The sequence below is a fragment of the Zootoca vivipara genome, chromosome 11 (assembly GCF_965207765.1).
Source record: "Zootoca vivipara chromosome 11, rZooViv2.hap1.1, whole genome shotgun sequence".
In the NCBI taxonomy this organism is placed as follows: domain Eukaryota; kingdom Metazoa; phylum Chordata; class Lepidosauria; order Squamata; family Lacertidae; genus Zootoca; species Zootoca vivipara.
In genome coordinates this window covers 38,768,326-38,782,628 of record NC_142594.1, presented here as the reverse complement: position 1 = coordinate 38,782,628, position 14,303 = coordinate 38,768,326, and the positions used below count along the sequence as shown (strand labels likewise).

Sequence of the window (14,303 nt, the reverse complement as noted above, 5' to 3'; positions counted from 1 at the left end):
GACTGGAGCAATCTTTGAAGCTAGAAGGTAAGCGTTTTAAATTTCTCGGCAGGTGAGTTTCTAGGAATATCAGCACATGTACCATCAGAAATATGAAGGTGCCTAGAAAAGTTTAAAGGGAACGTTTTCTCATCAAGGTGTGAGAACAAAACTTAAAAACTAAATAAGTCAACAAACTAATCTTTTAAGGGTGGTCAACCATCCGGACCACCCTGGGAGAAAAGCACCCTGGGAGAAAAGCAATGACAAACCTAGACAGCATCTTAAAAAGCAGAGACATCACCTTGCCGACAAAGGTCCGTATAGTTAAAGCTATGGTTTTCCCAGTAGTGATGTATGGAAGTGAGAGCTGGACCATAAAGAAGGCTGATCGCCGAAGAATTGATGCTTTTGAATTATGGTGCTGGAGGAGACTCTTGAGAGTCCCATGGACTGCTAGAAGATCAAACCTATCCATTCTTAAGGAAATCAGCCCTGAGTGCTCCCTGGAAGGACAGATCGTGAAGCTGAGGCTCCAATACTTTGGCCACCTCATGAGAAGAGAAGAATCCTTGGAAAAGACCCTGATGTTGGGAAAGATTGAGGGCACTAGGAGAAGGGGACGACAGAGGACGAGATGGTTGGACAGTGTTCTCGAGGCTACGGACATGAGTTTGACCGAGCTGCGGGAGGCAGTGGAAGACAGGAGTGCCTGGCGTGCTGTGGTCCATGGGGTCGCGAAGAGTCGGACACGACTAAACGACTAAACAAACAACAACCATCCGGACTACCCTGAATGACTATCAGGTTTTTTACAGCTGAGTATTTGGTGCCATCGTGTGGCCAATTTAATTTTACATATCTGAGAGAGTGGGTTTAATACAGCTCCTGCCACCACACATTGCTAACCACTGGCCATGCTGGCAGGGGCTGATGAGAATCTGAGTCCACCAACATTGGTGGGGGGGGGCACAGGTCCCCCATCCCAGCTGTAAGGCATGAGCCAGCAGATGAGGCATTTCTTAAGAAGAAACCTTATATATGACTTGCACCCCAAAGCCAGACACATTTCAAAACAACCCCCCCCCTTTAAATACATACACAAGATAGCTTTAAGCACATACAATGTCCTTCTCCAAGGAGCGTCAAATCTCCCTGTCTTGAAATATGTCTATTTTTCATGTTACAAGGTTATTCCTAATAATTGCTCTGGGCTACAATCAAAGCATTAGATAAAGAGGTCAGAAGAGAGCACAGCATGCTAGTTTGTGTCACTACCTGCTATTTGAATAGAGACTGAAGCAGTGTTGGTACACCATCTTCCCTTGTGAAACTAGTCTTTCTTCAATCGATTGCACACTGACAATACAATCATTTTAGTGAATGAAAAATACAACTCTTAGTTCATTGCCAAATTCATTCATAACAAGAGAGCAACTATTCGCTTAAGGTGAACTAAATGTTCAGATTTATGACGACGAGGAACTAAAAAACTGAGCAGATTTAACTGTGCAACTACTTCCACAGCCACATAAATGGGAGGATCAGAATTGCTACTGGAACCATGTTACTTATTTCCTTGCTGCTCATCCCCAATCCTCTTTGCTTTCTGTGAGTAACATTTGCTATTGCATGTGCTATTTTCAGTGTTACTGGTTCCATGTCCCTTTGGGATGAGAATCTTGACTCCATATCCATGATCAACCTTGTTGATCCATGATAATCTTTTTATCTGTCAAGGGTAGCCCCACGTAGGGTGCATTGCAGTAGTCCAAGTGGGAGATAACCAGAGCATGCACCACTCTGGCTAGACAGTCTGTGAGCAGGTAGGGTTTCAGCCTGCGTACCAGATGGAGCTGGTAGACAGCTGCCCTGGACACAGAATTAACCTGCGCCTCCATGGACAACTGTGAGTCCAAAATGACTCCCAGGCTGCACATCTGGTCCTTCAGGGGCAGTTATCCCATTCAGGACCAGGGAGGCCCCCACACCTGCCTGTCCCGTCGCCCAAAAACAGTACTTCTGTCTTGTCAGCATTCAATCTCAATCTGTTAATCCTCCAACCACCTCTAGACACCATTATTATTATTATTATTATTATTATTATTAGCATAGGGTTTTCAGTAGACTTCTCTGCTCATATTTCCAATACCCTTGTTTCCAGTGAGAAACCCAAAGTGAGTGACAAGACAGTGGGTGCTCTCTACTGCCTTGGTTTCCCTATCCTACAGGCAGCTGTTCCACCATTGTGGGCATCCTTGTGCTGTAAATGTCATCCATATCTTTAGAACCGTTTTGAAGATAATGTTTCTAGTTATTTTTTTTCGGGTCTCTTCGTGGTCTCATTTTTATTCCTGTATTTTTAACATTCTTTTGGGTTTTGTGGTGGGATTTTCAGACAGACAGAACCGAAACAATAGCAAGGGCACTGAAAATTCACTCCATGTTTAAGGAAAAAAACTATTTATATGCAAACATGATTGAGGAACTTGGCTTTTAGAAGGCAACATTATGGAACTCCCTATTGTCAATATATGGGACGCGGGGGGGGCGCTGTGGGTTAAACCACAAAGCCTAGGGCTTGCCGATCAGAAGATCGGCGGTTCGAATCCCCACGACGGGATGAGCTCCCGTTGCTCAGTCCCAGCTCCTGCCAACCTAGCAGTTCAAAAGCACATCAAAGTGCAAGTAGATAAATAGGTGCCGCCAGGGCCGGTGCTAGGTTTTTTTGCGCCGTAGGCAAGATCACCTTCTGGTGCTCCCCACCCCCGCCAATCATATTTCAAACACAGATGTATCATGTGCTATCTGCAGTGTGACCCTAGGAGCCGATCCTCTGTGACTGATGGACTGACTGGCTCCAATCAGCACAAAGGGTGAGAAGACTTCTTTGCAGCAGCTAAAAAGCTGATTGGATGGCTCTAGGATACTGGCGATAATGACTCCGACCCATTACACAGCATCTGTATCTGGGACCAGGAAGCAGGGCGTATGTGTTGAAGGGTGTGGCTTCCACGGAGCCATTTGCAAAAGCAACTGGGGGTCCAAGTGCCTGCATTGCTCACATGCAAATGGTGCATATGGATGGGCCGATGTGGACAGAGACATGCCTAGGCTCCCTGTGCCCTTGGCAAGGTGATATTGGCCGCCCAGAGCAGTGGAGGAGCAGCCTGGGGAGTGCATGACAGGCAGGTGGGTTCCTAGCCACTGCAAGCCAGAGCGGAGAGGTGCAATTTTTGCCCCCAGCCCAGCCTTGCACCCTTGGTGAAAACCAACCAGCCCAGTCCCTAGGCAAACCCCTGGATATCGGTACGTATGGCTGTCCACTGTTTTGTTTATCGCAGACTTGAGCTGGGCCTGTGGGTTGGTGCACTGTGCAGTGCTTCAAAACGCCTGAAAGCACTGACTAGGTAAAGGAGATAGCTAAGAAGCAGGTGGCCTCCAAAGGTTGTAGCGGGTGCTGGGAAGTCCCACCTTTTCTCACCAAGTGTTGTTCCTTCTCACCCATTTTGGAGCTGAGCCTTGATGCTGAAAACAAGGCCTGAGTGGCCTAATCCGACCGCGTGCTGTTGACATCTTTTCACAGTGTCATCCATGAGCTTTGCCCAAGTCCCTGTCCAGAGTCTAAAATTCTCCACAGGGGAGATGATACAAGAAGCTGAAGAAAAGGGGGTAATGGGTGGGGGCAAGAGAACCCCTGGTTGTTCTTCCTATGCCCCAGCTGCCTCTCTCTGCTGGAGGAAAGAGCTGTGTATGCCACTTGGCCTACCTTGCAGCCCCTAGACAAGGCACCGACCCTCATAGAATTGTAGAGTTGCAAGACACCTCGAGAGTCATCTAGCCCAAGCCCCTGCAAAGCAGGAATCTCAGGTACTGTAGAGTAGAATAGATGGCTGCTCCCCGCCATCCCGGTCGCCGCGGCTAAGGGAAGAGGCGTCTGCTACTGGCGGAAGCCAAGATGCGCAGCTGCCGGGGCGGGAGGCTGCGGAGCCGACGCCGACGCCATGCGTGCCAGGCCACACATTGCAGGCGAGCAGCCAAGCCGGCGCACAGCTCCTGAAGACCCTGGCGGGGAAGGGCGCTCCCTCAGCCCCGTCGCCCCCAAGGGAGCCGGGCCGGAGGCGCGCGCCAGGGAATGTCCTCTCGGGCGCGGCGGGACGCTGTCTTCCTCCGCGCGGTGTCGCAGATGTGCCCAGCGGGCCTCCAGCGGCGCGCCTCCTGCTCAGGGCGCACCTTCCTCCCCAGCGTGGTGGCCGACGCCATACTCTGGGTGCGCATTCAAGGAGGCGGAGGAGGAGCCGGCCGCCAAGGCAGCCAGCTCAGGACGGAGACGTGGAAGGCATGACCCTCCCCAGGGTGGCTGCTCCAGCGCCGCGCCCCTCATCCCCCACTCGCCCTCCCACCGTGGCCCCGCGAGCACCTGTTGCAGCCCAGAGCTTCCGGGCGCCACGGCAGGTGGTCTCCTGCCTGCCTGCAGCCCCGGCGGTGAGGGAAGGCGCTGTCGGAGCCCTCGCTCTCCTTTCTGGGTACAGCGGGCGGACGGGTGAGTGGCGGGGGGCAGGCTGGCCAGCGCCCCCTCCATGTTGGCGCTCTAGGCGACTGCCTAGCTCGCCTTAATGGTACCGCCGGCCCTGGGTACCGCTATAGCGGGAAGGTAAACAGCGTTTCTGTGTGCTGCTCTGGTTCGCCAGAAGCGGCTTTGTCATGCTGGCCACATGACCTGGAAGTTGTACGCCGGCTCCCTCGGCCAATAATGCGAGATGAGCGCCGTGACCCCAGAGTCGGTTACGACTGGACCTAATGGTCAGGGGTCCCTTTACCTTTACCTATTGTCAATATGGGAAGGCACACCAAAGCTACATGCAGCTAAAGCCAATCCATCTCTCCTCTGAGGGCCTTGAAATTAGATACAGCTTGTCAACCCAAAGGAATATGTTCCATTTGCCCTTTCTACTAATCTTCCTATTTATAGATGACTGTTTGAAACCATTCTGTAACAACATGCTGCAGTATTTGCATTTTAATCTTAGCAGAAACTTCTGGCCTCTCATCCTGTGTGTCAAGTGTCTAAGCTGTTGCTGGTGGGGGGTATGTGTGTGTGCGGTCCACGCTGGGCAGCATGGAGTCAAAGGGCAGCACAGGGTTACAGGGTGGCGAAAGGCAGAGGGCAGGTTTGTAGGCGACCTCCCTAAAAGAAGCTTAACAACTTTTGAATGCACCCGTCCCAAAAGTGGGATGTCAGGCCCAAAGGTGTAACTCACTATTCCTACTGTGTTGTGATTGTCACCAATACACTTGCTAAGAGAAAATCTTTATTAAATCACATATTTAATACCTCAGCATTTTACATCCAAAGTTTATAGAGCTTAACTCATAAGTCGACTCTAATGGAAACATTCAGTTCCTGCTGTTGCATCAGCAAGTATCTTTCTCATTACCAACAACGCAAAAGATTTGTTGCACAAAAAAGTGGACATTGCTAGATAGATATAACGCGAGACCAAGCAGGGGCCGAAGAGGGCCAGCCCTGCTTTCCCCTAATATGGCGTCCACCCCCACTGCCCTCCCCGCCCCGCCGTCCAAGTCTGCAGGGCCTTGGGAGCCCGAGCGGGAGGAGGCCACGGCGGTGGGCGGGTGGAACTGGAACGCAACCGCACCTGGCGAAGTAACGCCGCTCGGCAACGGACGGAGCCCCCACCCTCCGAGAGCGCGAAGGGAAGAGCGGCCGCCCCACGCAGAGCAGCCGCCCAGCGGCCCGGACGTCGCGGCTGCCTCGACTATGGCGCCCTGCAGCTGCCACACGGACTGCGTGGAGCGGCCCCTGTCTCGCGCGCTCCGCAGCTTCGGCGCCTACGTGGGCGCGCACCCGTGGCCCTTCCTGCTCGCGCCCATGGCGCTCACCGTCGGACTGGGCATGGGCTTCATGATGCTGAAAAGCCGCGAGGCCAACGACATCGAGGGCGAGTACACGCCCGTCGGGGGCCCAGCCAAGGCGGAGCGTTGCTTTATCCAGAAGTACTTCCCGACGGACGACGCCCGGCGCTTCTCCCCGCAGAGGCTGAGCACCGAGGGCTCCTTCGCCACCTTCATCGCCGTAGCCTCCACCTCCGGAGGGAGCGACTCGGTGCTCACCAAGGCGGCCTTCACGGAGCTGCTGGAGCTGGACTCGGCGGTGCGGGCGATGGCAGCCGGAGAGCAAAAGCAAACCTTCGAGGACCTCTGCGCGCGCTGGAACAACACTTGCCTGAGCCCCAACCCGCTGATCACCGCCGTCGAGGGCGACGCGGCCGCGATAGAGACGCTGCTGCCCTCGCTCACCTTCCCGCTCTACCAGAGCCACGTGTTCTTGGGCTACTTCCTGGGCGACGTCGTGCTGGGCCCGGGAAATGGCACTGCGCGCCCCGTCCTGGCAGCCAGGGCGATGCGCCTCGTGTACTTCTTTCAGGAGGACGGAGCTTTGCAGCGAGAGGACAGCAAGGTCTGGATTGAGACCTTTCTGAAGCGCATCCCCGTCGTGCTGGGCACTATGAACCTCCATTTCACCCGGGTAAGCGCCGCACATGCACGTCTCGGAAGGCGCGCAGCTCTGGGCAGACCGCTTTGCAACGGCGCTGCCTTGGGCTCGGCAGTTTCGTCCTTCGTTTTGATAAAAAGCCGTCGAGGTTCTCAATCCTGTGTTGGCTTTCCTCGCCCGAAAGGCTCCCAGGGCAATAGAAGCAGGAGGACAGGCCCTGCCCCAGCCTTGCCATCTAAAAGCAGGGACGGAAAAGGGATGCGGAGGGAGCTCAGAGCTGCGCTGACTGTGGCTTATATGTTAGGGTGCTGCGGATGGGGCTAGCTAGCACCTGCAGGATGCAATCCTCCCCTTGCATAACAATATAATAACGAATTTATATGCATACAGCCAAGGGTGCCAAATTGAATAAAATATTGTGGGGCCCAGGTAATAGACATCAGAGGGCTCTCCAGGCCTGAGATCAGAGTCCAGCTTTATGATTAAGGTGTATGTAGGTGCCATGACCTATTTATTCTCTAACCTCAAAAATACACATTTTTTAAGATACAAATATCATTTATAGAAGAATGGCTTGCTGCTCTGAAGAGGAGCAGTGCAAGATGAGCAACCATTGGAAGCCTTCTCTCCCTCCCTCCCCAGAATTCTGGGGGGACAAAGGCAGAGCTTTAAATCAGCCCACCCTCATTCTTTTAGATTACAGTATATTAAACCGATATGGAAAAGGAATGCTTTTTTTAGGCTGCAATCCTATGTCAGCTAAACATGGAAATAAAATTGATGTACTTCTCGGTGGACACGTGTAGGGTTGCTGAAATTAAACAGGCTTGAAAGAACTGGGCAGAGAGTTTTTTTAATTATTGTGCAAAAAAAGCATTTCCATGGAATGAAGTTGCCACTTTTTGGAGCTTCCAACTAACTGTTGTTTGCTAGGTGTGGTTTTTTAACATAATGCAGTGAAGGAAATGACAATATAACCATTTAATGATTTTTCTTAGCTAGCCTTGATACCCTTCAGAATATTAAGTTATACATTCTAAGAGATGCAATAGTTTGTCTTATTCTTTCTTTCCTCACTCGGCAGGTGACCTATTTTTCTTCAGAATCCAGACAGAAAGAATTTGGAAAAATTACCAAGAAAGTGATCCCATTGGTTTCTGTCACATATTTTTTAACAATATTCTTTTCCATTGTATCATGTGCAAGGTAATCTCCCCGCCTTAATTCTTTGGAGAGGGAGGGGAAATCCCTGTCCCCCCCTGCCCCCCCATCATGGGTAGATCTGCATATTCACTACCAGTAGCTACATGAAGTATTCTAGATGGGTAGATCTGCTTAAAGAAATCCCAATATTGAAAGCTAATTGGGAAAGTGTCACTCAGCAAATGAAGTGAAAGTCTCATGAAAAACACTGCAGCAAAATGGAGTCAAAGATCTGGCCCAAAGGTAGGCCTACTATGTAGAGCAGGCATCCTCAAACTTCGGCCCTCCAGATGTTTTGGACTACAATTCCCACCTTCCCCGACCACTGGTCCTGTTAGCGAGGGTTCATAGGAGTTGAGGCCAAAACATCTGGAGGGCTGCAGTTTGGGGATGCCTGATGTAGAGTGAAGCCCACTAGTAGATGGAAGAGGCAATGTTCTCAATAGCTAGAGTGGCTTATTCACTCTTGTCAGTTTCAGTTTCTAAAACTTACTGTTTCTATTTACAGTGGTACCTCAGGTTAAGTACTGTACTTAATTAGTTCCAGAAGTCCGTTCTTAACCTGAAGTGCACTTTCCCATTGAAAGTAATGGAAAAGTGGGTTCATCCGTTCCAGACGAAAAGTACCCCCTAAAACAGCAATTTAACACGAATTTTACTGTCTAACAAGACTTTTGATCCATAAAATGAAGGCAATAATCAATGTACTGTACCATAAAATAAATAAGACAGTATTGTAGGTGAAAAATATTAACATTTGTTTTCCTTGCATGCACTGATGATAGTCATTGTTTGGATGGGGGGCTCTTATCCATTTCTGCAGTCACACAATCAACCAGTAGCTGAACTGGGCTCCACATGATCCCCAAAACAATGGCAGAAGGCAGAGTACCCCAGAAGTCCCCCAAATGAATGAGCAAAGCAAAGGCACAGGGCAGACTCACATAAACAAATCCCAAAATCCCTTGCAGAATCTAGCTTTCCTGGCTAGATGCCACCCATCTTGCTACAGCTGGGGGTGGGGCAAGGGTTGGTAAAGGGCTTTTCGGCCCAGGGTCATCTTTGTTTTCTTAACAGCTTCACTGCTCTTCATTAGGTACCGTAAGTGTTCCTTACCTAACTTTGGGACTGGGATGCGACCTGCTGGGCATCCTGAGGATGTCAGGACCTGGCTCCAGACATTTGTGGAGGCCTCGGAGAGCCCCCGTGGCTGGAGGCCAACCACAGAGCTTCTGTAGGTCCCTCGGATGTTGGGGCTTGACTGGGCAGTGGTGAAGCCTCCAAGAGCTCAGAATACTCACTTCCAGGTTAAAAATGTTCGTAAGCTGAAAAAAAACGTAACTTGAAGCGTCCGTAACCAGAGGTAGCACTGTATCCCTTCTCTCCCCCCCCCCCACATAACATTTTCTTGATTTAGTATGTATTTTTGTGTTCTTATATTGTCAACCGCCCTGTGATCATTGGGTTGAAGGGCGGCATATAAATTTAATAAAGAATAATAAAAAAAAGTACAGGCATAACAAAAACAAAACAAAGAATTAAAAATGTAAACTATGAAACGTCACAGCCCGTAAAAACCAAAGGACAAAGGTACACCATAGTTCCAAAGAGATAATAAAGTGTTAACCCATACAAAGGTTTCCTTTACAAATCATAAAGATATGTTTTTTAAAAAATGCAAGTATTCGCCACCTGTGAACTCCATCATTATTAAACCCTAGAGTATTTCTCGCAACTGCTGTGTGGCACTGTCATTTTGTTCAAGGAAGCTGCAAATTGGCACATTACCACAGAACTCTGAACCCAAACATATTATTATCTGCTTTACAGGATGGATTGTGTACGGACAAAAATTTGGATTGGAATTTTTGGGGTGATGTCAGCAGGCTTATCTGTCATCAGCAGCTTTGGATTACTGCTGTTTTGTGGAATGCCATTTGTTATCACAGCTGCAAATTCACCCTTTCTTATACTTGGTAAGTGTATACATTCCTTATGCCTTCTTATCCATTGGGCTTTTGATGGGTGTGCCTAAAGTAAGTATTGGGCAGTAATCCCATATAAAACTGATCACTTGGAGAATTTTTTTTCCAGGGTGTTGCAATTTGTTTTATTGATTGAGGACGTGTATAAAATTCTTAACTTTCAATTTTAATAGGATGTGCCACTCCTATACATTTTGATTTTAACCCATCAAACCAACACCTGCATGTTTGTTTGTTTGTTTTATAATATTTTTATTAAGGTTTTCCAGAATAGAAAAAGAAAAAAGTACATAAAGAAAAATAGAACACAACATTAATAACACTACAAAGAAGAATAAAAACACAAAATCAAATTGCTTATTCCTTAATCCCTTCACATTGTCTATAGGGACCCCCGCGGGTTTCCCTCCCTGTGGTCCTTTAATAAATTTATAATTAACAAATTTTATATCATTCTAATCACCTTATATATCTTATTTTTTAACTATCATCTCACATATTATAAATTTCCACAGTTCATTTACAACTTAATTTCTATTCTAATATATTACTTTAGCATGTTTTTTAAGATATAATTTAAAATCTTTCCATTCTTCTTCCATCGCTTCTTCTCCCTGGTTGCGGATTCTTCTGGTCATCTCAGCCAGTTCCATAAACTCCATCATCTTCATCTGCCAGTCATCGATCGTTGGTACTGTTTGTAATTTCCAGTTCTTAGCAATCAAAAGTCTCGCTGGGGTTGTAGCATACATAAAGAAAGGCACATTTTTCTTTGAAATCTCTTTCCCTACAATGCCCACTAGAAATGCTTCTGGTTTTTTAACAAATGTGTTTTTCAACACTTTCTTGAGTTCATTATAAATCTTGTTCCAGAAATCACTTACTAGTGGACACATCCACCACATATGGTAAAAGGATCCTACTTCTTTCTTACATCTCCAACATTTATTATCATGACTGTGGTATATCTTTGCTAATTTTACTGGTGTAAGATACCATCTATACATCATCTTCATTAAATTTTCTTGTAATAAACTACACGCAGTAAACTTTATATTCACATTCCACAATTTCTCCCAATCCTCAATCATAATATTATGACCCACATCCTTTGCCCACAAAATCATAACATTCTTTGTTTGTTCATCTTTCGTGTGCCACTCGAGCAGCAATTTATACATTCCACTTGGAGAATTTAATGCTAATTCTTATTTTTGTTTTTTATTTGAAATGGCATAAGTAAGTAGAAAAGTTTTATATCACATGTGTGGCAGGGGGCGGGGCCAGATGACTCTTCCGATCTCTTCCAACACTATAATTCTATGATGCTGTCAATGGGCATATGCACACATTTTTCATCACACTCCTTCAAAACATTTATTAGCAAAGGGCAGATTTGGCCTTGATTGCTCCTCCTACATGAGGGGAATGTGGCCAAAATGAAAACTTGTATGGAACAAGGAAAGCTTGCTTTGTGTGCAGTGTTTATGCAAGGCAATGCTTTTCTACCCATGCTGTTATAAATTCCTGAACATTCTTTGTAAAGCACTCAAATATCATTTTATAAAGAAAAGTAGGTTTCCGATTTGTAAATACAGCCGTACCTTGGTTCTCAAATGGACGTTCAAAAACCAAGGCGCAGCTTCCGATTGGCTGCAGGAGCTTCCTGCAGCCAATCTGAAGCCGTGTCGGACGTTCAAGTTCCAAACTCACTTCCAGGTTTGTGGCATTTGGGAGCCAAAACATTTGAGTCGCAAGGTATTCGAGAACCAAGGTACCACTGTCAATAAACGACTAGGTGTGTTTCCCTAGTAAATATCCATGATCTTCTCCTATGGCATGTTTGGAACTGGTATGTTACATATTTTTCTGTTCTTCAGGGGTTGGTGTTGATGACATGTTCATCCTGGTGTCCTGTTGGCAGCAGACTGAAGTGAAGAAGGGAGTCCCAGAACGGATGGCTGACACCTATGCAAGGGCAGCCGTCTCCGTTACCATCACAACTCTTACCGATGTTTTAGCCTTCTACATTGGAGTTGAAAGTTCCCTTGTGTCTATTCAGTCATTTTGTGTGTATACAGGCACAGCCTTTGTGTTCTGCTACATCTACAACCTGACTTTCCTTGGGGCAGTTCTTGCTCTTAATGGGCGAAGGGAAGAGAGCAACAAACATTGGCTCACATTCAAGAAAGTGATGGATAAGCCTCAGGAATCGAAGAGCCCTATGTATAACAGGTGCTGTATAGGAGGGGCTTTCGATGAGTCCACTGGAACAGAGACTGAACATCCCATGTATGGCTTCTTTAGAAATCACTATGCCCCCTTCCTGATGCACACCAGGACCAAGTTGGCTGTGGTAGTCCTGTATCTGACATACCTGGTTAGTAGTGTTTATGGGTGCAGTCAACTTAAAGAAGGTATAAATGTTCGAAACCTAGCTGTAGATCGTTCTTATGTCGTTGCGTATTATGACTCAGAAGAAAAATATTTTACTGAGTATGGCCCAAGGCTCATGGTTGCTGTTACGGAAAGCATACCATATTGGAATTCATCTGTCCGTGCAGATCTTGAGAACTGCATGCAGTTGTTTGAAAAGTCCTCCTATGTGGATAAGAGATTATCAGAGTCATGGCTGAGAACTTATGAAATGGTTGCAAAAGGGGCATCTTTAAATTTAGATGACCATACGTCATTTATGACTAACTTAAAGACTCTTTTCCAAGCAAATCCAGATTATGAGTGGGATGTTAATATTAGTGCTACTGAAATACTTGCATCACGGTTTTTCATACAAACTGTCAATGTTACTACTGCAGTACATGAGAAAAATCTTTTAAACGAAATGAGAGAACTTGCTGAGGACTGTGAGGTGCCACTAATTGTTTATCATCCAGCTTTCATATATTTTGATCAATTTGCTGTAATAATGGAATACACCATTCAAAATGTTTTGATCGCTGCTGGTGCCATGTTAGTAATTTCCTTGCTGCTCATCCCCAATCCTCTTTGCTCTCTGTGGGTAACATTTACTATTGCATCTGTTTTTGTCGGTGTTACTGGTTTCATGGCCCTCTGGAATGTGAATCTTGACTCCATATCGATGATCAACCTTGTTATCTGCATAGGGTTTTCAGTAGACTTCTCTGCTCATATTTCCTATGCCTTTGTTTCCAGTGAGAAACCCAAAGTGAACGACAAGGCAGTGGATGCTCTCTACCGCCTTGGTTTCCCTATCCTACAGGCAGCTGTTTCCACCATTGTGGGCATCCTTGTGCTGCCCATGTCATCCACCTACATCTTTAGAACCTTTTTTAAGATAATGTTTCTAGTTATTTTTTTCGGGTCTCTTCACGGTCTCGTTTTTCTTCCTGTATTTTTAACATTCTTTGCGTTTTGTGGTGGAGTTCCAAACAAAGAGGACCAAAACGATAGCAAGGGCATTGAAAATTCACCCAATGCTTAAGGAAAACATTGTTCATATGGAAACAAGACTGAGGAACCCTGTATTCTAGAAGGAAATGTTATGGGGAAACTGAGGTTTTAGAATGAAAAATGGTACTACCGGTAGTGATTGTGAACATGGAAAGAAAAACCATAATCAATCTATATTGCCTGTAAATAGCTTGTTAAATTGAAGGAAAATGTTCAGTTGTTCCTTATGTTCCATAGCCATCTAATCTTCCTATTTATGTTATGTAAATACACCACCTGGCATAAAATTTTCACTTGAAAGGTGTTATGGTTTGTTACAAGACTCCCAAACAATACATGTTTATTTGGCAAAGCATATTTCAGTCATTTGCTGATAGTATGGTATACCCAAAATAAATTAATGTGGGATAAAGATTGCTCAGGTGACTGTTTGAACTCATTCTGTAACAACATGCTGTGGCGATTGCCTTTTAATCTTAGCAGAAACTCCTGGCTTCTTGTCCTTTGTGTCAGTGTCCCAGCTGTTCCTCAGGTTCCAAGTCATGGCAGCGGCGAAATGAAATTAAACAATATAACATATGTACTGTATAAGGGGATGCAGTATGGAAAGGAGAGAGCACTGTCTGCAGTGATGGTGGTGGTATGAATGCTGCTAAGAGGCAAATCAAGTAATCCCTTTTCAACTGGAGGTAGTTGTATTCTGAGATTCCCCTGGTCCAGAATTCCTCCAGTAGAAGACACAGGACAGTCAATGTGAAGTTTGGCAGGAGGAAATTTCCAAGAGCACTGAATCTGGATTCTCTTCTTCTTTGTGAGAAGGGAATTTCCATGTTAAGACAGGGCGGTGTGAAACTTCAATATTACAGTACAGTACTGTATTCATTATTGCAGGGATGCAGGTGGCGCTGTGGTCTAAACCACTGAGCCTAGGGCTTGCCAATCAGAAGGTCGGCTGTTTGAATCCGCAGGACGGGGTGAGCTCCCGTTGCTCAGTCCCAGGTCCTGCCCACCTAGCAGTTCAAAAGCACGTCAAAGTGCAGGTAGATAAATAGGTACCGCTCTGGCAGGAAGGTAAACGGTGTTTCCGTGCCCCGCTCTGGTTCACCAGAAACGGCTTTGTCATGCTGGCCACATGACCTGGAAGCTCCCTCGACCAATAATGCGAAATGAGCGCCGCAACCCCAGAGTCA

The 14,303-nt window shown here is 46.6% G+C and overlaps 1 protein-coding gene across 2 annotated transcripts; it reads left to right on the top strand.

Annotated features, from left to right (window-relative positions):
* Positions 1 to 3,997: 3,997 nt before the first annotated feature.
* LOC118092103 (patched domain-containing protein 3-like) lies at positions 3,998 to 13,527 on the top strand. 2 transcript variants are annotated; one of them, XM_088654232.1, is made up of 5 exons: positions 5,286 to 6,526; positions 7,578 to 7,699; positions 9,527 to 9,672; positions 10,325 to 10,372; positions 11,562 to 13,527. In XM_088654232.1, exons 1-5 carry the CDS (start codon positions 5,522 to 5,524, stop codon positions 13,142 to 13,144), a joined length of 2,904 nt encoding a protein of 967 aa, XP_088510358.1. In that variant the 5' UTR covers positions 5,286 to 5,521; the 3' UTR covers positions 13,145 to 13,527. The 2 variants fall into 2 exon arrangements, with proteins under 2 accessions (XP_034985734.3, XP_088510358.1); XM_035129843.3 differs by lacking the exon at positions 10,325 to 10,372 and having other exon boundaries at positions 3,998 to 6,526.
* Positions 13,528 to 14,303: the final 776 nt, after the last annotated feature.

Excerpts from the sequence above, each read along its gene's own strand:
- LOC118092103 (XM_088654232.1), top strand. The coding sequence starts at position 5,522 with ATGGCGTCCACCCCCACTGCCCTCCCCGCCCCGCCGTCCAAGTCTGCA. Across the intron at positions 6,527-7,577 it reads TGAACCTCCATTTCACCCGG|GTGACCTATTTTTCTTCAGA; the intron begins GTAAGCGCCGCA and ends CTCACTCGGCAG. Across the intron at positions 7,700-9,526 it reads TCCATTGTATCATGTGCAAG|GATGGATTGTGTACGGACAA; the intron begins GTAATCTCCCCG and ends TCTGCTTTACAG.